Genomic DNA, 22,604 nt, shown 5'->3' on the forward strand with positions numbered 1-22,604 from the left:
TCCCAGTCATGTAAAATCCATAGATTAGGGCCTAATGAATTTATTTAAATTGACTGATTTCCTTACATGAACTGTAACTCAGTAAAATCTTTGAAATTGTTGCATGTTGCATTTATATTTTTGTTCAGTATACATTTTTGCAAGCATTGTTTTGAAAAATCCTTTACATTTGATTGTGTGGTGTTTATACACTTAGATTGGCTTTATCTTGATTGAAATGTTTGCATTATTAATTGTAATTTTTGTGAATGGTCAGATCATGTTTGAGCATGAGTTTTGGTTTGTGTGTGATTGTTTTGATGGTCATTTCCTATTGATTGCTTTGTTCTTAGTTGAAAACGCTGCTTTCATGGTTGTTATAGTCACCTCTGACCTTGGTTTACCCTCTCCTCAGACCTCAAAATATGGCTTCATCATCACCAAGAGTTGCCAGTGCACCAGGGTTTCCATCCACTCAAGCGTCCTTTTCAGAGGCTCAATTGGAAGACTGCCCAGTGGACACGAGCATATTATGGGAGAAACCAACAAAGGACGGTCCACAGCTGGCCATGGATAGATCAAAAGAGGAGAGAGACATGGTGAGATTTATGGCAGATATAGTCCCATCTTGCCCAAGAACTGCCAGCATTCCAGGCTTTCCGTCTACACAACTGTCCAAAGAAGTCGAGGTAGAGAGGGAACCTAACATGGCAGATCTAATGCCAAGAGTGGCTGGCACACTCATATTCCCTTCTCTTGAAAGTCAGGTAGAGGAGTGTACAGTCAACACTGAGGCAATTTGTGAGAAGACAGTGAAGGGGAAAGAAGGGGTGACCATTAGGTCCAGTCCACATTTGGACAGATTACAAGAAGAGCTAATGAAACACATGGTGACTGTGGAGCTATCGTGCCCTACTGCAGAAAGTATTCCCGGCTTCCCCTCTGCACCACACCCCAAAGCTGAGGTAGATCTAAGTATGTTGAGTCTTGTGCCCGCTTGTCCTAAAGTATCCAGTCTCCCGGGTTTCGCATCCACTGAGGGGGCTGCAAAATTAGAGTGGCTTGTTGACCCTAAGCATATGTTTGAGCACTTGGAGAAAAAGAAGAAGAAAGAAGAAGAAACTGTTTTTCCAAAGGACAGATCAAAAGAAGACAGTGAAAAAATGACAGCAATGGTTGCTTTGATGCCATGTTGCCCAAAACCATCCCTGATTCCTGGTTTCCCCTCTGCACCACATCCAGAAGCTGAAGTGGGGACAAGTAGTGTGAATCTTGTTCCCTCCTGCCCTAAAGTTTCTAGTCTCCCTGGTTTTCCATCCATTGAGAAGGATAGGGAAGCAGGGTGGGTTGTTGGTCAGAGCTCATTGTTCAAGATACCATTAAAGGATAGGAAAGTCATTATTGACAGCTTAAAGGTAGACAAAGAGGAAATTAAAACCAACTTTTCAATGCGGCCTTCATGTCCTGACGCTGCAAGGATCCCTGGCTTCCCGTCTGCACCACAACCCAATATGTTGAGTCTTCCCACTTTCCCTGAAGTTTCCTGTTTCCCTGGTTTCACATCTACTGAGGGGATTACAACATTAGAGTGGCTTGTTGACCCCAAGCCTATGTTTGAGCACTTGCAGAAGAGTAAGAAAGAAGAAGTTTTTCCAAAAGACAAATTTAGGAAGGAAGACATTGAAAAAATGAAAGCAAAGGTTGCATTGGTGCCATGTTGCCCAGAAGCATCCATGATTCCTGGCTTCCCCTCTGTACCGCAACCCCAAGAGATATATTTTGAGTCAACTATACTCAGCCTTCTTTCATTGTGTCCAAAAGTCTCCAGTATTGCAGGTTTCCCATCTCGTCAGCAAACTGACAGAAAAGATTGGCACACAGATCTGCCCCAGGATCATCAGCCATTTTGGGAGAAACAAATGACGGTGAACCCAGATTTGAAAATGGAAAGGTCAGAAAAAGACCAAGCCAAGACGAAAGGAATGGTGGCTCTGGTACCATCTTGTCCCAAAGTGGCTCACACTCCTGGTTTCCCATCTGTATCACAACCCAAAGAGGTATATTATGGGCCAAGTATTGTCAGTCTATCATGTCCAAAAGTCTCCAGTATTGCCGGTTTCCCATCCCGTCAGCAAACTGACAGAAAAGATTGGCACACAGATCTGCCCGAGGATCATCAGCCATTATGGGAGAAGAAAATGAAGGTGAAGCCTGTTGTTATAATGGAAAGATCAGAAATAGACAAAGAAAGTATGAAAGGAATAGTGGCTCTGGTTCCATCCTGTCCAAAAATGTCTCTGGTGCCTGGTTTCCCATCTGTACCGCAACCCAAAGAGGTCTATTATGGGCCAAGTATGATCGGTCAATCATGTCCAAAAGTCTCCCGTATTGCCGGTTTCCCATCCCATCAGCAAACTGACAGAAAAGATTGGCACACAGATCAGCCTGAGGATCATCAGCCATTATGGGAGAAGCAAATGAAGAAGAAGATGATGTTATTGATGGAAATATCAGAAAAACAGAAACAAGATATGAAAGAAATGTTGGCTCTGGTACCATCTTGTCCGAAAGTGGCTCGTACCCCTGGTTTCCCATCTGTACCACAACCCAAAGTAGTATATTATGGGCCAAGTATTGTCAACCTTCTTCCATTGTGTCCAAAAGTCTCCAGTATGGCAGGTTTCCCATCCCATCAGCGAACTGACAGCAAAGATTGGCACACAGATCTGCCTGAGGATCATCAGCCATTATGGGAGAAGCAAATGAAGGTGAAGCCTGTTTTTATAATGGAAAGATCAGAAATAGACATAGAAAGTATTAAAGGAATAGTGGCTCTGGTTCCATCCTGTCCAAAAATGTCTTTGGTGCCTGGTTTCCCATCTGTACCGCAACCCAAAGAGGTATATTATGGGCCAAGTATGATCGGTCTATCATGTCCAAAAATGTCCAGTATTGCCGGTTTCCCATCCCGTCAGCAAACTGACAGCAAAGATTGGCACACAGATCTGCCTGAGGATCATCAGCCATTATGGGAGAAGCAAATGAAGAAGAAGATAATGTTATTGATGGAAATATCAGAAAAACAGAAACAAGATATGAAAGAAATGTTGTCTCTGGTACCATCTTGTCCGAAAGTGGCTCGTATCCCTGGTTTCCCATCTGTACCACAACCCAAAGTAGTATATTATGGGCCAAGTATGATCGGTCTATCATGTCCAAAAATGTCCAGTATTGCCGGTTTCCCATCCCGTCAGCAAACTGACAGCAAAGATTGGCACACAGATCTGCCTGAGGATCATCAGCCATTATGGGAGAAGCAAATGAAGGTGAAGCCTGTTGTTATAATGGAAAGATCAGAAATAGGCAAAGAAAGTATGAAAGGAATAGTGGCTCTGGTTCCATCCTGTCCAAAAATGTCTTTGATGCCTGGTTTCCCATCTGTACCGCAACCCAAAGAGGTCTATTATGGGCCAAGTATTGTCAACCTTCTGCCATTGTGTCCAAAAGTCTCCAGTATTGCAGGTTTCCCATCCCGTCAGCGAACTGACAAACATTATTGGCACACAGATCTGCCTGAGGATCATCAGCCATTATGGGAGAAGCACATGGAGGTGAAGCCAGTTGTGATAACGGAAAGATCAGAAATAGACAAAGCCAAGATGAAAGGAATAGTATCTCTGGTACCATCTTGTCCAAAAGTGGCTCGTACCCCTGGTTTCCCATCTGTACCACAACCCAAAGAGGAATATTATGGACCAAGTATTATCTGTCTTTCATGTCCAAATGTCTCCAGTATTGCAGGTTTCCCATCCAATCAGCAAACTGAAGGAAAAGATTGGCACACAGCTCCACCCAAGGAGCATCAACCATTATGGGAGAAGCAAATGAAGAAGCTGATTTTATTAATGGAAATATCAGAAAAAGACAAACAAGAAATGAAAGGAATGGTGGATCTGGTACCATCATGCCCTACTGCAGCAAGTATTCCTGGCTTCCCCTCTGCACCACATCCCAAAGCTGAGCTGAAGATAAGTATGTTGAGTCTTGTGCCCACTTTCCCTAAAGTTTCCAGTCTCCCTGATTTTGCATCCACTGAGGGGGCTACATATTTAGACCCCAAGCCTATGTTTGAGCTCTTGAAGAAGAAAGAAGAAAACATTCTCCCAGAAGACGGATCAAAAGAAGACATTGACAAAACAAGAACAATGGTTGCTTTGGTGCCATGTTACACAGAAGCAGCCGGGATTCCTAGCTTCCCCTCTGCACCACAACCTAAGAAGGAAGTAAATAGTGTGGATTTCACACAATCGTGCCCCAAAATCTCCAGTCTACCAGGTTTGCCAACTACGGCCAAAGCCCCGACAGGAAATTCACAGGTTGAACAGAAGCCTCTGTTTGAGAAGACACTGAAAGATGAGACCATAAGAATCCAAGATAGGTCCGCAGAATTCAAAGGAAATATGAAAAATATAGTGGCACGTGAGAGTCTCACTCCTGGGTTCCTGTCCTTACCACAACCTAAAGCAATGGAAGAACAAACCATGTCTGCTCTACACCCATCTTGTACAAATGAATCTACAGTAGCTGGATTACCTTCTAGACAGCCAATTGAATTAGCTCTGGCCCAGGGAGAAGAATCTGTGAGTTCTATGCAGCCATTGTATGAAAAACCCTTGAAGGATAGGTCAGAGGATACTGTACTTTCCAAGCCTGACCTAGGCAGTGCAGTTGGAGATGAAGGCCTTAAAACTATGGTTGCACTGGCACCATCTTGCCCCGAGGCAGCAAGCGTTCCTGGTTTTCCATCTGTGCCCCCTCACAGTCCAGAGTCTGTAGAGGCACATGGTAAGACGTGTGTGGTTAAGAATGTCATATTCTATTTCCAGTGACTCACATTGCAAGTGGAAAGCAACATTATTTTGCTTTTGGTTTTTAAGAGACAAGTATGCAGACAAAGGAGAAAGAGGTTGCTGGAGAACCAGCAGAGTATGTTCTAGATAAGGGGTAAGTGTTTGAGCATATGACTTTCTGCATGGATTGCAGTGGTAGTGGTAGTGATGTGTTGTTGTTTGTCTTATTTGGCCACTGGAAAGCCAGGTATTTGAGCTCTGGCAAATCTCTGAACTAACTGTCCAGTGAAAATCTCACTTTGAAAAGTGAATATTCTGTTGACTCAAACCCAAATAATGTTGTCGACTCATCTTATAATCGTATTTGTGGCCAAAGCATAAATGAGAGAGAGAAAAAACCCACCGGGAACTTCTATCTCAAACAGACTGTTTCAAAAGTGCTTGCTATGAGTTGGCCAATCAGCTGTCTACTCTCATGAATATTTTCTATGACCGGTACACGCCCACACCATTCTGTTGTTCAGGGTACTCCCATACCATTCCAACAGAGAAAAGCTGCTTTATAACATACTTAATTATCATTTTTGGAAGGAAAACTATTTCACTCTTATTGTAATTTATTCTAGGTCGTATTTCATAGGAATCTGGAAACACTGAAAAGTTAGTTTTAAAGACTGCATGGCTTTTGGTCATTTTCAAGATGCTCTGCATCTGAGATGTGTTTTAGGTCTGTGAGCCTCTTACATGGCGGTCAATAATTATGGATTGAAATTCATAGTGAATTTGTGACGGGTGAGTCATTGTGGTGCATGCCAACGACTGTGTGTTTTTCTGTGTGTGGCATGGATTCTGTGGGGATGTTCTTTTCAATGTTCACCTCTCATGTTAGTGTCCTCAGCAGCCCACAAATAGAGAAGTCCACACCTGAGGAGATCCCAAAGCCCTCAGCAGTGTCAGAACCAGAGCTAGTCTTGGGGTGGGAGGTGCTGGAGGCTGATGGTTCTGTGGCAGAGAAGCCAGAGGAGGCCTCTGGCCTTCTACAGAATATTGTTGATGTCTTCTCCAGAGGGTAAGTGGGAGATTGGTGTGAGGCAAAATGTGTAGTGTGTTTTCTTTTTAGAAAGTAGAAGCATTCTGACTCATGAGTCCACTGAAGGTTATTATATTCACCAGTATCACCGTCATGTTCACTAGAGTTGTTTAGATTTCTGTTTGCATGTGATGGCATTTTCTATTTTTGATCTTCATCATGGATCGAAAAATCACAGTTTGGTTCAATTTTAGAACTTCGAGCAAATTTCGTATGCGATTAATAAAATCAATTTCTTGATGATTGAAGTTTGAGCGATCTGTGTTTATTCGCCTTGATTTCTGAGAAGACTTGAGACTTTGTGTATGGTTGGCATGCTCAAAATGTGTATCACTCTTGTTTTAGGGTTCAATCCCTCACTTACTGTTAGTATCCCTCTCTCACAGTTATGAAACAGTAGCAGCCATTTTGGGTCCGTCTGGTTCACCTCCAACAGAAGATGTAGACAGTGGTGTTGTGGATCCAGAGGACAGTGCAGTCCCATCAGAGAGCTCCTCTGATCCTGTCCCAGATATATCTATCCTTGTTCAGGAAGCAGTGTCTGGAGAGGCATCGCATGTTGAGGGTGAAACCAATCCTATAGAGCTCCCAACCACACCTGAGCCATCCTTGTTGACGGTGGAAGACAAGCAATCCAACTCTCCATCGGCAGTGAGACAAAACAGTGAGGATGGGTTCATTGGAGTCGAAGGCCCAAGCAGTATGAGAAAATGGCCGCCGTTGACGGAGGCTGACCTTACTGAGATCTCCAGAGGAGAGTTTGCGGTAACTGGGGAAGAAGAGGTTACCCTTGACTCATGGGCACAAATAGGGGAGAAGTCAACGTTCAAAGTGCAGGATGATGTTGAAGTTTTTTCAGCAAGGTCACCTATCGAGACAGAATTATCACCATCATCACACCTGGACAAGGGGTGAGTGTCATGGCAGCAAACCCGTCTCGGAACTATTTGCCTGCACGGTTTGAGAATCCAAATTCGTTTACTTGCAGTTGTAACATTGTCTCTTGTTCGCATAATGTTTTGCTCAGCAATGTTTGCTACTCAGTGAACTGTGATGGACAAGTCTACAGTACAGAATGTTGGATGGGTTTAAGCTGCTTCTTGACGCTTAAGACACTTGTTTGTGGGTCCAGGTCATCAGTGTCTTTTGCAGTGTTTATGCCGCTATGTCAGACGCGTAACAAATATATGTGTGTGAGCGCATGTTTGTAATTCAAGCAAAGGAACATGGACGATTTGTATGAGTTAATACTGGTCACTGTGTTGAGTTGTTCTCTTGTAACACTTCAGTGTCTCCTCTGTGGACTTGGGTTTGCAACTGTCTCTATTTAGTCATTTGCTGGCTTATGGAATGTGGCTTTTGTGAAAAATCATTGTTGAAAGGTTTTTTTTTGTTGATAATATAATTAAACCGAGAAACATTGTTTAAAGTGAGAAGTTAGGCCTGGAATGGATTCTAATTCTATAGCAAGACCTGAGTCATGACTGTATTTTTTTTTCTTTAAGCCCCCAACACACAATCACAGAAGAAGCCTCCGGCCCTACCTCACAACCTACTGCAGACAAGTTGCTGGTAGAGGACAAGTCTGAAGAATATATAGTACCCATACCAGATAAACCCTCTGATGATCAGACTGTCACCCCAGTCACATCAGTTGAAACACAATCAGAAGTTGCCCCCCCTCAGAGAGGCAGAAAGAAAAAAAGATCCCTTCCACGAGAGTCTCAACAAAAAGCAGATGGCCAAGGAAGTGTGGCTACCCAGGATGTCGCTGCACAGGTAACAACTAAACTGGTCGCTCCTCATCGTGTGAAGAAAAAAGAGGGAAGTCTTCCTCCAGAAACTCAACAGGAAGCTGATGATCAAGGGATTGTATTTAATGTAGTCCCTTCACATCCTCTAAGGAGAAAAGACAGCCTCAGTCCAGAGCGCAAACAAAAATCTGAGAATGTGTCTGCCCAGAAGCCCATTGATGTAGTCACTTCCTGCTGTCCGAAGAGAAAAGACAGTAATCTTCTAGAAACTCTAGAGAAAGCTGATGGTCAGAAGGGTTTCGCTGCCCAGGCAGCTCCTCAGGTGGTCCCATCACGGCCTGGCAGTAAAAGAGACCGTAGTCTTTCAACAGAGCCCAAACAGAAAGCTGAGGCCACTGTCCAGGCGCACACAGAAGTGGTCCCTCCTTGCCGTACTAAGAAAAGAGACCGTAGTCTTCCAGCAGAGTCTCCACACCGACCTTTGAGGAGAAAGGAAAGCTTCACTAAAGACACATCAACACAGGCAACTAGCCTGGTCCCACCTCCGCGCCAAAGGAGAACCTCTAGAGCCTCCAGTGCAGAACCTTCAGAGAAACTTGGCCAGGGAGCCACTGAACTGATTCTACCACAGCCAACTCAGAAGGCTGATGAGCCAGAGAATTTGATTGCCCAGGCGGTCACCAAGCTGATTCCACCTCAGCGCACAGGGAAAGCGTCTTTCTCTACCGAACATCGACAGAAAGCTGACGATTTAGAGAGTGCTACTGGTCAGGTCACAACTGTTCCCCTAACACCAGATCATGTACCGACAGAGTCGTACACGGACTTTGGTGTGAGAGAGACTGCCCCCCTCTTGATCATCAGAAAAATAGCCCCGCCAAGGCGCAGCAAGAAAACAAATTCTCCCCCAGTGGAATCAGGCAAAGCAGAAGATGTGGTTGTAGAGGCCCTGAATGCTGCCAACCAGGGGTCTGCAGCACCATCCCAGATAGAGGATCTGATGATCGACTCGATTGAAAAGGTTGAGACTGAGATGCAGTCTCAGAAAGTCACAGAAATGGCCACTGAGCCAGTTGAAGATAAGCCACACTTTGAAGGGGTTGCCGTGAATTTGACAGTAATTTATAGGCCGCTCATTGACAAGTAAGTTCATGTATTTCATATTGCAGTACACCTACTGTAATCTTAAAACAGTATCAAAGCAATTACTGTACAATGACATACCATACAATACCGTAGAATTGACTGTATTATACTGTGAAAAAAGTCAATGCTGCCGTAATCGAATGGATGAATGAATGGATGGATGGATGGAGGGAAGAATGAAATTCATTGTGGGGATTGGGGTTTGTATTTCACATGATTTTACTGTAATTACATGGGATTGGTGCGAGCAGGTTGGCTGCTAGGTAATGTGTTTACATATCGCAACATATCAAATAAATATTTGGTGTTTTATATCACTTCCACTTCTAGAGGCCTTAACAAAGGCTCCTAAACAGGCTATGACTACAGGGCAAAACAGACCAAAAGGACAAGGCAAAATGCTCAACCATTAAAGGTTTAAGACTTGTTGCAACTCCAATCCTGTCCCCTATATATTTTAATTTGATGGGGCACTACTACCACATACCAGTTCAATTGGTACAGCTCTCTCTAACAGGTGCAAAAAATATAGCCTCTTACAAGACATGCCTCAAAATATGTTAATGAGCCAGAAACAACAATACCATGCACCCACTAGTGGTCAAAAGGTTTTTGGCGCTGCCAAAATACAGTACGGTACTGTATTCTTTGGAATGGAATTACAGTACCATTCAAAATACACCAATTATTTCCCCACCCACAACAATTTCCCACAATGCACCATAATTTACAGTATAACTGCAGTGTCATGCTTCACAGTATTTTACTGTTGATAATACCCCAAATTAGCGCATAAATTACAGTTTTCCATTACAGTGCAGCTCAGAAGGTATCGACAGAGGACACTGCGCCAGAAGTAAAGACTGAGGACAAGCAGGAGTACTTACCAGTCCCAAAGCCTCGTGGGAAACGAGACCCGACCCCACCTGTCCATTTAGATAGTACCAGACCAAAGACCTGGCATGACAACGATTCTACCAGAGAGAGAGGACGTTCACTTGCTGCCTCAGCCTCTGTGCTGGAACCACCTCGACGCAGCAAGAGGAGCAGTAGTCTTCCTCCCGTACCCCCTGGGTGCCAGCCTGCAGCGTCTGGTGAAGTGGTGGTTGCTCCTCTGCGTAGGAGGAGGAGTAGACTAAACATAGAACAATCAAGCGTGCCAGTTCCAGTTCCCCGCTCGAAAAAACGCCTCAGTTCCTCTTTCTCCGATGGAACTCCTTCAATGGACTCCTCATTCACTAGGCAGACCGATTCCCTTGAGGGCTCGTTGTCTCTCTCTCAGGAAGACAAACAAGTCACCAGTCAGGAAGCCACAGAGGGTTCAATATCATTAACCTCAAGCATGGTCTCCGAAGGGAGCTTTGTCACAATTCTTCACTCAGAGGAGATATCACCAGAAGTTATTGTCTGTGAAAAGGGACTGGAGGAGAGTGGGGAGAGCTGGACCTTCACAGATACCGCTATGGTCACTGTGGCTTTCACAGATACTGTAAGTGAGGACATTGAGAGGGGTTCAGAGGCAGAAACTGTCTTTGAGAAGGGACTGGAGGAGAGCATGGAGAGCTTGACCTTTACAGATACTGCCATTGTCACTGAGTCCTTCACAGAAACCCCTAAGTTCTTTGCAGACACTGTTAGTGAGGACATTGAGAGGGGATCAGAGGCAGAAGTTCTTGACCGGACCTCTCCAACCACTGCTACACCAGCTGAGGACGACTGGTTACATGTTAAGGGAGCCAAAGAGACAGAGAAGATGGAGATCGAGAGAAAATACATGGGGGTTGAAGAGGTGGACTTTGGCTTTGAGTCAGTAGACGTAGCTGCCGGTGGCTTAGATGAAGAGAGGTACTGTATGTTATGTTGGACACACATGTGCAAAAGAGTGGTTGCGTGACGTGTTTAAATTTTTGAGTGCATTTACATGTAGGGGAGAGTGGGGTAAGTTTAGACATTAACGATCAGCATCACTCCGTCAAGGGAAATAATGTATTATTTCTAACAAAGATATTTACATATATTTCAGGATGTTGTGTATCCCTGGAAATAATCAGAATTCATGTAAACATGACCGTTTTGAAAACATAGCTTGTCCAAAAAAGTGGTAATTTGGCACAATTTACTCCGGTCCGGGTATGGGGTAAGTTGAGCCGTGGGACGGGGTAAGTTGAGCCGTGGGACGGGGTAAGTTGAGCCGTGGGAACGGGGTAAATCAAGCCGCCTACAAATGTCTGCACTGAATGAAATATTACCACTACCTTTTAAAAATCATGTCTATCTTTATCTCCCAAACACAATTCAACACAATCAAAAATAGATTTTTGTCTTTTAATCATTTTAAGCATCTTTTAACACAGGCTTAACACCGAACAAGCACTTTGTACTTAAAAAAAAAAAAACGTATAACATAAGCCAGGCCCTGTTGTTACCTCATACTCCAGTGATAATGCCTTGCATTATGTCTGGGAAGAAAACACTTGCCAATGGCTCAACCATTGGCTCAATTTACCCCAACCATGGCTATTGGCTCAACCATTGGCTCAATTTACCCCAACCATGGCTATTGGCTCAACCATTGGCTCAATTTACCCCAACCATGGCTATTGGCTCAACCATTGGCTCAATTTACCCCAACCATGGCTATTGGCTCAACCATTGGCTCAATTTACCCCAACCATGGCTATTGGCTCAACATACCCCAAGGCAAACATTTTGACTATATTTTCCCATACAGCTTCAAGGATGCACTTTCATACTAGGTTAAGGATTGCATATTGAAGCTTATAGAGACCCCAACTGATCTTTAAAGATCTCCTTTTGGCTTAGATACAAGCGTCATGAAACCTCTAATGCAATAAATGAGTCTTAGTGAGAATCCTAACTTGCTTTGCACTTTTTCCCATGTGGGTTCTTTCTTCACGTACTCCATGGAATGTTGACCTCTTCCTAAATCTTTGGTATAATGATTAGAAACAAGGGTGACTCAACTTACCCCTTTAGCTCAACTTACCACTCTCTCCCCTAGTTGTTTATAATTCTACTACTACTGCTACTATGCTTGCATGAAAATGAACTGTTTGAGAATATGCCATATATTTCATCCATTGCAATTGTTTTAAATGTGTTGCTACTAAACAGTTTGAAGAACGAAATCCAGAGCAAAACATTGTTGCTGCGTAGTCAAGTCATATTAAATCCCTGTCTTTCTCTTTTTAGGCAGCAGGAGGCAGCAGAGGAGCCAACAACGCCTGAACGCAGACCTGCAAACTCTCAGGAAATGGGTCAAGACAGTGCTGCTTCTCCAGAAGTACGCTATTTATAGTCGTATCAGTTGACCAATCTTCCACCATCCATTTTGTTTCATCATTGACTTATGAAATGTTTACCCTTACCACCATCATAAATGTTTACCCGTAGCACCATCATAAATGTTGACTCCTTACCACCATCATAAATGTTGACCCCTTACCACCATCATAACTGTCAATTTTGTCAATGACAAAACAACACTTTTTTTTGTAGTTATTGCTATGTGATACCTGGTCATTTCTATACCATAAAATGAAGTGCCACCTAGATTTAACTCCGAATTGACCTATTATATTTGATTTTGTGTTGTTTTAGGGCCTCATGGCCAGTCCTGGCCTGGTCACTTCCAGCCAGTCACTACTGGAGTGGTGTCAGGAGGCCACCAAAGAACACAAGGGGGTCAAGATCACTAACTTCAGCACATCCTGGAGGAACGGCCTGGCCTTCTGTGCCCTTCTACACCACTTCCACCCGGACAGGATGTAGGTACCGTCTGTGGAGAGCTTAGACATGAACATAAACAGGCATTATGTTATGGTTTCTTTAACCTTTGAAAATGACATCATGATCATTTTTTTGTGTGAACTTGTTTCCTGTTCTTGTGTATTGATTTTTTTTTTCTCTCTCTTCGCTACTTAGAAACTTTGAGATGCTGGACCCTTATGACATCAAGCGCAACAACAAGAAGGTGATTTCCGACATGTTATTTCGGCGTGTGATAATCAGTCAGAGTATAATGTGCTAACCCATCATTTCCTAGGCCTAGAATTATTATCATGAAGTGTTTACCACCTGAACATTTTACCAGTGGTGAAAAAAGTACCCAAAAGTAAAGATTTCCTAATAGAAAATGAGTCAAGTAAAAGGGAAAGTCACCCAGTAAAATAGTACTTGAGTAGAAGTTTTTGGTTTTAAATATACTTACATTTTTGAGTGCGTTTACTGTAGGGGAGAGTGGGGTGAGTTGAGCAATTTTTTACATTCAGCATTACTGCGTCAAGGGAAATATAATATCATTTCTAACAAAGATATTGACATATATTTCAGGATTGTCAGGATATATCCCTGGAAATAATCAGAATTCATGTAAACATGACAGTCTAAGTCTCAAAAGTAAAAGTATAAATAATTTCTTATATTAAGCAAACCAGACAGCACGATTTTCTTGTTTTATTATTTTATATAGCCAGGGGCACACTCCAACACTTATGGTTAGTGAGACCGCCAGATCAGAGGCAGTAGGGATGACCAGGGATGTTCTCTTGTAGGTAAATGTTTCTGTCCTGAAAATGTATGGAGTAAAAGTACATTATTTTCTTTCGGAATGTAGTGGAGAAAAAGTAAAAGTTGTCAAAAATAGAAATGGTAAAGTACAGAGACCCCCAAAAAACGACTCAAGTAGTAACTTAAAGTATTTTTACTTAAGTACTACTGCATTTTACCCATCCACCCCGTCTCCTCTTTAACCCCCAGGCTTTCGACGGCTTTGCTGAGCTGGGCATTTCTCGGCTGATGGAGCCCTCAGACATGGCCCTCCTGGCTGTGCCTGACCGCCTCATCGTCATGACCTACCTCAACCAGATCCGCACCTACTTCTTGGGCCAGGAGCTGAGCGTGCTGCACATAGAGGCGGACAGCAGGGAGTCCAGCTACGGCGTGGCCGGGGAGAGCAGGGAGGGCCCCGACCCGGAGGCCGCTGCACGCTACTGTCAACGGATCCAAGATGAGACCCTCACAATGAACACCAATGGGGGCGCTGCAGAGAAGGAGGCGTATAGTGACACTAAGGGGGGCACCAATGGGGACGTGGTCCCGCCCCCTAGAACCAAACGGCTACAGGCTGCAGGGGCAGGAGGAGGGGCCCAGGCCCCCGTCGCACCCCCCAGGACACACTTCTTATCTGCCAAGTCTGGGTTCTCCCAGCTAAAGGATGCAGATCTGGTTAAGAAGCGGCGGTCGCAACGCAGGTCAATAGACGAGGCAGACACACCCGAGGTAAGCGGCCTACGATCTCTTTCTCTGTCTCGCTCCTCTCTCCACTTTCTGCCACTTAATCTGCTATCTCTCTCTCTCTCTCTCTCTCTCTCTCTCTCTCTCTCTCTCTCTTCACTTTCTGCCACTTAATCTGCTATCTCTCTTTCTCCATCTCTGAGAGTGATTCCTTTGTTGTATTTACAGGTTGCTACAGGTCAGGAAGAGGGTGGAGCTACCAGAAGGAAATCAGAAACAGGTACGTACAGTATATTGATTTTGTAGGATGTTATTGGAGTTTACACCCACAAAGACTTACTGAGTCTCCATTTTCCCAGGAACTTTGATTGCACAACACCCATCAGAGGTGCAGTGGCTAGGAGAGCGAGAGAGAGAGAGAGTACAGACACAAGTCATCACAGTTTTCTTTGCTGTACTTGGCTCATCCACCCCCTGAGCATTGGCATCACTCACTCTAATTACTTTGATGGTTTCCTGTCATTAGGATCAGTCCTTGGCCTATCACACTATGCTAATTGCCTCTTGCCATCGCAGTCTAGTTTGCCACTTTAATGCTCGTCTAGTAATTGCTCAGTGGAGCTACTGCATTATGCTCCTGTGTATTTCCTTACACTGTGCTTGTGTGTATTTTCCATATAGAATGGGAAGCTGGTGAAGAAGGACGATCGGCTGAGGAGGGGTGCCAGGTCTGTCACTTTCACAAATCCCTGCCTGCCGCTGTCATAAACACTTACGTGCATCAAGGAAATACCAATGTTCTGTATATGAAGGAAGTATGTGTGTTTGTGTGCGTGTGCGTGTGTGTGTGTGTGCGTGTGGGTGCCTGTGCACGTGCGTGCGTGCCCAGGACGCCAGCCAGTATGCACTGAGTGAGATGAAGGCCCTGGAGACGGAACAGAAGCACATTGACAGCAGGGCAGACATAGTAGAAAGGAGACTACGCCGACTGATGGAGTCAGGTGATGGGGGAGTGGAGGGAGGGAGGGAGGGGGTGAAGAAAGAGAAAGAAAAATACCCTTGAATAAATGTTCAGTATTTTCAAGGCTTCTTCTTTATAATGATGCCCTCTCTGTCTCCATACATGTAGGTAGTGACAAGATGCAGGAGGAGAAGCTGATTCAGGAGTGGTTCACTCTGGTCAACAAGAAGAACGCCCTCATCAGGAGACAAGACCAACTGCAGCTACTGTAAGCTACCACCATCCCGCCGTGTTCTCCACCATTACCTTGTGCTTTAAACAACTCTGACATATTATAGATCCGTTACATTGATCTAACCAAAAGTTTTTCCGCTCCACAGACAAGAAGAGCAGAACCTGGAAACGAGGTTTGAGATGCTGAACCGAGAACTGAGAGACATGATGGCTATTGAAGGTAAAACTGCAGTACCGATATACTGAGCTACAAGATTCATGGTGCAACTCTTTGGTCATAGTGACATACAATAGCAAGAATCTCTCTTAAAGCTCGAATCCTTAATTTAAACAATAACACTGTTTTTCCCCCTCCACTGTTTGTCTAAAAACCTAAGGGATGTGGCTGGATAAATGTAACCCCTCTCAAATTCATAGACAGAGCTAATTAATGCAATGACTGACCATACATGAGATCAAATGTATAGTTTTTAACCATGTTTTGAGGCTTTACATTTACGTTGTTTACAAACATTAGAGTAAAACACGCTTATGGGGTTCGACAGTTGAACTAAGCTCACGAGGCGTTTATAAGTCCTATTCTTCAAGAATCAATGGGTATATATATCATCAAAAATGGATGTAGCAGCTAAGGATTCTAGCTTTGAGTCTGCAAAGGAAATCTGAAGTATGCCGGTAAGCTTTAGGTGTGATTGACTCACGCTAGTTCATCTGTTTGGAAAAGCCAGACCTACCAACTGTGCAAGTGATATCTGCCCTCGAGTTGGTTTGAGGAAGTGATCCTTTCTTTAATGTCATAATTTATCTGAATCCTTTATTTACTTCCAGTTTCATCATTAGGTTCTAGATCTTTAAAGAGGTCCTCCCGAGTGGCGCAGCGGTCTAAGGCACTGCAGTGCTTGAGGTGTCAATACAGATCTGTGTTCTATTGGTCGCGGCAGCCGGCCGCGACCAATAGAGACCCAATGACGCGACGCACAATCGACGCACAATTGGCCCAGAGTCGTCCGGGTTAGGGGAGGGTTTGCCCGGCTGGGATGTCCTTGTCCCATCGCGCTCTTGCGACTCCTGTGGCGGGCGTGGCGCAGTGCATGCTGACACAGTCGCCAGGTGTACGGTGTTTCCTCCGACACATTGGTGCGGCTGGCTTCCGGGCTAAGTGAGCAGTGTGTCAAGAAGCAGTCCGGCTTGGCAGGGTCGTGTTATGGAGGACGCATGGCTCTCGAACTTCGCCTCTCTCTCGAGTCCGCATGGGAGTTGCAGCGATGGGACAAGACTGTAACTACCAATTGGATATCACGAAATGGTAGAGAAAAAGGGGTCAAAAAAATGTATATATATATTTCATTGATCTTTAAAGAGAAGTTTGAAAGTAAGCTACAGGGAATTCTTGTTATGTTTCACACGCTATAAGAATGTTATTAGAGCAAGGTGAAAGCCAATAGAGTAAAAAAAGGAGAAAGACCAAGATTCCAAGAAAAAGCTGGTCATGGAACTAAATTGCACATTGGCAACGCAACAACTCTTTTTCTACTCTGTACCACCCTCCATCCTGTATCACTCTTTCCCTGTCTTCCTCTCCTCCGCATCCACTCTTCCACTCCCTTCTTTCTGTCCTCCAGAGTGGCAGAAGACAGCGGCCCATAAGCACAGGGAGCAGCTGCTACTGCAGGAGCTGGTGTCTCTGGTCAACCTGAGGGACGAGCTGGTCCACGACATGGATGCCAAGGAGAGAGGGTGAGACAGCCATGTCTGCATATTTGGCCCCTCAGTTTATGAGCAAAAAAAAACAATTTATTTAATTTCATGGTTGAACATAAAATACTGTAAAAAAGACCAGGAAAACAGCTGCAAGTTATTTTAATTTTTGCAATCTGTTCCCAACTATTCCCACACATAATAGAGAGACGCGTGATCATATACAAGTTTCTATGCAAGGTTTGAAATCATTATGTTTTAGTCAAATATTTGATCTGTTTGGGCTTCTTGCGGTCCATTTGCAGTCTACAAATAATTTGTAATTAAGTTCTGGTCCCGACCATCCGCTCAAGATAAAATCGGCCCACGGCTGAATCTAATTGATGATCCCTGCCCTATTTAGTGCACTACTTAGAGCCCAAATGGCCCCAGGTCAAAAGTAGTGTAATATAGGGAATAGGGTGCCAATTGGGACACAGTCCCACGGGTGTATCCATCTGTTAATATATGGGGTGACAGTATGCGATGGGGTGAATGAGATATCAGGTGTCTTTGTGAGCTTTGTCTTCCACTGCCACACGGTTGGACCTAAGTCCGATAGAGGGACTATTTGCTATGGGACTACTGTTCTAGCAGGTCTATCTCCCTGTCCTCTGTGCCTAGGGCTCTGGAGGAGGATGAGAGGCTGGAGAGAGGCCTGGAGCAGAGACGCAGGAAGTACAGCAAGAAAAGCAAGGAGGAGAAGTGTGTGCTGCAGTGAGGCCTGGCGCCGGACACACCTGAACCAGGCAGCCCTGTGGAAGGTCACCTGGGTGCACTTTGGGACTGATGCTGTATGTGTGTGGCTCATGACATCAACACTGCATGGAGGAAATTGAGAACAGTGTTATGTGACTGCACTAAGAGGACGGAAAACGATGTTCACCCCTCCATGATATGACTGAGCCTCAATCCAACCTATGACTGGTTATCATCAGTCGCTTTGCTCTTCAGATTGTGTTTTGATTGGATTGAAGTGTTTTTCTTGTCGCGTATTTTTCTATATGGATGCAGAGTGTTTGTGCGTGCGAATGTGTGCGCTGATGCGTGTCATTGTGAGTGCAATCTATGACTGTATGGCGTTATTTTGTGTATTAACGTCGGGTCACAAAGACATATCCCTAACTAACCTATCACCAGATAGTTGCCTTACTGTAGAATCTGTTACAGTAGTGTATTGTTTCATGGGTTACATATAGAAGGTGTTTTCCACTGAATGGCATATTATGGACGGGACAGGGCTCCAGTTACTATGTATAACAAAGACCAACTTTAGGCCCATGCAGCAGGTGGATTGATTCACCCGTCTTCACCTACAGTTACATGAAGCTGACAGGAGCGGTCTGTGATTTATTGCCAATTACAATGGAGAGATGGACGGGAGGTACTCAACTCGTGCCAAACAAATATTGCAAAAAAAAAAGGATCTTTCTTATTTCTTGCAGTGTGTTGGCTTGCCCTGTGCAGACGGCACACAGCAAACATCTGTTGTCTTGATTGTTTATCAACGCCGATGTCGAGGAAAGAAGAAAACGGACATTGTCGACAAGGTCTTGGTATTGAAGATGTTAAATGTTTATTTGCAGGGCTCCGACGCTCAACCAGAGTGGGAGATTGTAGGGAGGAAAGGGAAAAGAACTGTGGAGTCTATACGGTAGCAAGTTTCGTACCCTACAGCTCGGTGTCTGAAAGAACAAAACCGTTTTAACTTATCCAAAATAATTTATGGTTTTATTTATTGAATCGGTATTCAACAGATAATCTTACAGATCCAGCCTGTCAAATGTGCCTTTTGACCAGACCCATAGTTTTTTAAAAAATTACTGGAAGTAGGAACTTTGTTCCAGGTCTGGATATGTTTATGCAGTGAGTTTGAGTTCAGTTACTGTTTTGTGACATTAGCCTTGTAATGTATTGTTTTCCATTGATTGGGTTTTGTTGTTTTATTAATTCAATGAATTGACGCAGAAGCTGTGGAGTCTGAAAATGAAATGATCTAAAAATACTAGAGAACAGCAATATTCAGAACAGAAAACATCAGGCAAATGCATGTTTTGTAGTATTACTAGATATAGTCTTATGCACGTTGTTATGACAGAGGATGTAATGTGCCAAAGTGTATGCAGTAAACAATTAATCCTAACATGGTCTAAAAAAAAAATCCACTTTACTTTTGCAGAAAAATATTCTAAGATTAAAACACCAGCACTTCCTTACAACAGTATTACGATCATTTGGCCAAGATTGGACCAGAGGTTGATATTAGCTTGACCTCTGCGGCGCAACACAACAGAGTAAAAACTAGACTCTGTCCTGAGTGATTTTGGGATGCCATTTGACTGAGAGTGAAACCATTTTTGACGGTGAAGTGTTTGAACTTGTGTTCCAGTCTGTGCCTCCTCTGCCACCCTGTTGTTAGTTACTGTGGTAATGTTTACTATTCCCTGTGTGAGTTGTGCTTTTGAGTTTTCTGAAATAGCTTTTTGGGGAAGTTTTTTTGTTTGTTTTAATGTTACGTACATTTGCACTATTTGTAATGTTTGGAAAATAAAAGCTATTTTGGATGACTCGGAGAAACCACAATGCGTCTATTTAATGCAACATTTTTATATGGAAATCATTCATGAATCCTTACACTTCAAGGTGGATACATACAGTCGTGGCCAAAAGTTTTGAGAATAATATTTGTGTCAATTTCCACAAAGTTTTCTGCCTCAGTGTCTTTAGATATTTTTGTCAGATGTTACTATGGAATACTGACGTATAATTACAAGCATTTCATATGTGTCAAAGGCTTTTATTGACAATTACATGAAGTTGATGCAAAGAGTCAATATCTGCAGTGTTGACCCTTCTTTTTCAAGACCTCTTCAATCCGCCCTGGCATGCTGTCAATTAACTTCTGGGCCACATCCTGACTGATCAATGCTTGGAGTTTGTCAGAATTTGTGGGTTTTTGTTTGTCTACCTGCCTCTTGAGGATTGACCACAAGTTTTCAGTGGGAATAAGGGTCTGGGGAGTTTCCTTGCCATGGACCCAAAATATCGATGTTTTGTTCCCCGAGCCACTTAGTTATCACTTTTGCCTTATGGCAAGGTGTTCCATCATGCTGGAAAAGGCATTGCTCGTCACCAAACTGTTCCTGGATGGTTGGGAGAAGTTGCTCTCGGAGGATGTGTTCCATTCTTTATTCATGACTGTGTTCTTCTGCAAAATTGTGAGTAAGCCCACTCCCTTGGCTGAGAAACAAGCCCACACATGAATGGTCTCAGGATGCTTTACTGTTAGCATGACACAAGACTGATGGTAGAGCTCACCTTCTCTTCTCCGGACAAGTTTTTTTCCAGGTGCCCCAAACAATCGGAAAGGGGATTCATCAAAGAAAATGACTACCAGAGTCCTCAGCAGTCGAATCCCTGTACCTTTTGCAGAATATCAGTCTGTCACTGATGTTTTTCCTGGAGAGAAGTGGCTTCTTCACAACAATTGAACCGCTCTCCATGAAGTTCTTGATGATCCGATAAATGGTTGATTTAGGTGCAATCTTACTGGCAGCAATATCCTTGCCTGTGAAGCCATTTTTGTGCAAAGCAATGATGACGGCACGTAACCACAGTTGACAGAGGAAGAACAATTATTCCAAGCACCACCCTCCTTTGAAGCTTCCAGTCTGTTATTCTAACTCAATCAGCATGACAAAGTGATCTCCAGCCTTGTCCTCGTCAACACTCACACCTGTGTTAACGAGAGAATCACTGACATGATGTCAGCTGGTCCTTTTGTGGCAGGGCTGAAATGCAGTGGAAATGTTTTTTGGGAATTCAGTTCATTTGCATGGCAAAGAGGGACTTTTCAATTAATTGCAATTCATCTGATCACTCTTCATAACATTCCGGAGTATATGCAAATTGCCATCATACAAACTGAGGCAGCAGACTTTGAAAATTAATATTTGTGCCATTCTTAAAACTTTTGGCCACGACTGTACACTACATAGCCAAAAGTATGTGGACACCTGCACGTCGAAGATCTCATTCCAAAATTATGGGCATTAATATGGAGTTGGTCCCCCCTTTACGGCTTGAACAGCCTCCACTCTTCTGGGAAGGCTTTCCACCAGATGTTTTTGGAACATTGCTGCGGGGACTTGCTTCCATTCAGCCACGAGAGCATTAGTGAGGTCGGGCACTGATGTTGGGCGATTAGGCCTGGCTCGCAGTCGGTGTTCCAATTCATCCCAACGGTGTTCGATGGGGTGGAGGTCAGGGCTCTGTGCAGTCCAGTCAAGTTGTTCCAAACCAATCTCGACAAACCATTTCTGTATGGACCTCGCTTTGTGCACAGGGGAATTGTCATGCTGAAATGGGAAAGGGCCTTCCACAAACTGTAGCCACAAAGTTGGAAACACAGAATCGTCTAGAATGCCATTGTATGCTGTAGCGTTAAGATTTCCCTTCAGTGGAACTAAGGGGTCTAGCCCGAACCATGAAAAGCAGCCCATTATTCCTCCTCCAAGACCATTATTCCTCCTCCAAACTTTACAGTTGGCACTATGCATTCGGGCAGGTAGCGTTCTCCTGGCATCTGCCAAACCCAGATTTGTCAGTCGTGCTGCCAGATGGTGAAGCATGATTCATCACTCCAGAGAATGCGTTTCTACTGCTCCAGAGTCCAATGGCGGCAAGCTTTACACCACTCCAGCCAACGCTTGGCATTGCACATGGTGATCTTAGGCTTGTGTGCGGCTGCTCGGCCATGGAAACCCATTTCTTGAAGCTCCTGACGAACAGTTATTGTCCTGATGTTGCTTCCAGTGTCCTTTTGGAACTCTAGCGAGTGTTGATTTTTACACGCTGTGTGCTTTAGCACTCAACGGTCCTGTTCTGTGACCTTGTGTGGCCTACCACTTCGCGGCTTAGCCGTTGTTGCTCTTATACATTTCCACTTCACAATAACAGCACTTACAGTTGACCGGGGCTGCTCTAGCAGGGCAGAAATGTGACAAACTGACTTGTTGGAAAGGTGGCATCCCATGACGGTGCCACGTTGAAAGTAACTGAGCTCTTCATTAAGGCCATTCTATCGCCAATGTTTGTCTATGGAGATTGCATGGCTGTGTGCTTGATTTGATATAACTGTCAGCAACAGGTGTGGCTGAAATAGCAGAATCCACAAATTTGAAGGGGTGTCCACATAATGTTGGCCATGTAGTGTAACTTTAGCCATGAGTGAGCATAGGCATGCTCCGTCTACTTACTATCATGAAAGCCAATGCCAGTGTCAGTGAACCAATGTGTGGTTACTATTTCCATTCAGGTTGTTTTTACTCATTAATTTCCATTCCACTGAGTTTGTCCTCATTGGTAGTCTCACTAACAGGCCTTGCAGTGCCTATGGGCACCATGAGGATTCAGTTAGTCCAGTGCACAGAGCTGTAGGCCTAGAACTCTAAGGGAGCAACAATACAAACTGTGTTAATCTGAAGTAAGGGAACGAGGGATACCTAGTCAATTGTACAACTGAATGCATTCAACTGAAGTGTGTCTTCCGCATTTAACCCAACCCCTCTGATTCAGAGAGGTGCCCCATTTAAGGA

The 22,604-nt window shown here is 44.1% G+C and overlaps 1 protein-coding gene across 10 annotated transcripts in view; it reads left to right on the plus strand.

The window, feature by feature from the left end:
* The window catches only part of LOC139416184 (uncharacterized), a 67,977-nt gene extending 48,393 nt beyond the window's left edge, over positions 1-19,584 (plus strand). For 8 of the 10 annotated variants that reach the window (XM_071164545.1, XM_071164543.1, XM_071164550.1 and 5 more), the window contains 17 exons: positions 395-4,824; positions 4,917-4,983; positions 5,719-5,898; positions 6,306-6,830; positions 7,425-8,816; positions 9,636-10,664; positions 12,033-12,123; positions 12,441-12,607; positions 12,765-12,813; positions 13,599-14,120; positions 14,304-14,355; positions 14,757-14,803; positions 14,965-15,076; positions 15,205-15,304; positions 15,417-15,490; positions 16,893-17,007; positions 17,632-19,584. In XM_071164545.1, the coding sequence (XP_071020646.1) occupies positions 395-4,824; positions 4,917-4,983; positions 5,719-5,898; positions 6,306-6,830; positions 7,425-8,816; positions 9,636-10,664; positions 12,033-12,123; positions 12,441-12,607; positions 12,765-12,813; positions 13,599-14,120; positions 14,304-14,355; positions 14,757-14,803; positions 14,965-15,076; positions 15,205-15,304; positions 15,417-15,490; positions 16,893-17,007; positions 17,632-17,728 (9,049 nt within the window). In that variant the 3' untranslated portion in view covers positions 17,729-19,584. The remainder of the gene's footprint in view (positions 1-394; positions 4,825-4,916; positions 4,984-5,718; positions 5,899-6,305; positions 6,831-7,424; positions 8,817-9,635; positions 10,665-12,032; positions 12,124-12,440; positions 12,608-12,764; positions 12,814-13,598; positions 14,121-14,303; positions 14,356-14,756; positions 14,804-14,964; positions 15,077-15,204; positions 15,305-15,416; positions 15,491-16,892; positions 17,008-17,631) is intronic. The other 2 variants (XM_071164549.1, XM_071164548.1) reach the window with 2 other exon arrangements.
* Positions 19,585-22,604: the final 3,020 nt, after the last annotated feature.

This window comes from Oncorhynchus clarkii, chromosome 9 (genome assembly GCF_045791955.1).
Source record: "Oncorhynchus clarkii lewisi isolate Uvic-CL-2024 chromosome 9, UVic_Ocla_1.0, whole genome shotgun sequence".
NCBI classification, from domain to species: domain Eukaryota; kingdom Metazoa; phylum Chordata; class Actinopteri; order Salmoniformes; family Salmonidae; genus Oncorhynchus; species Oncorhynchus clarkii.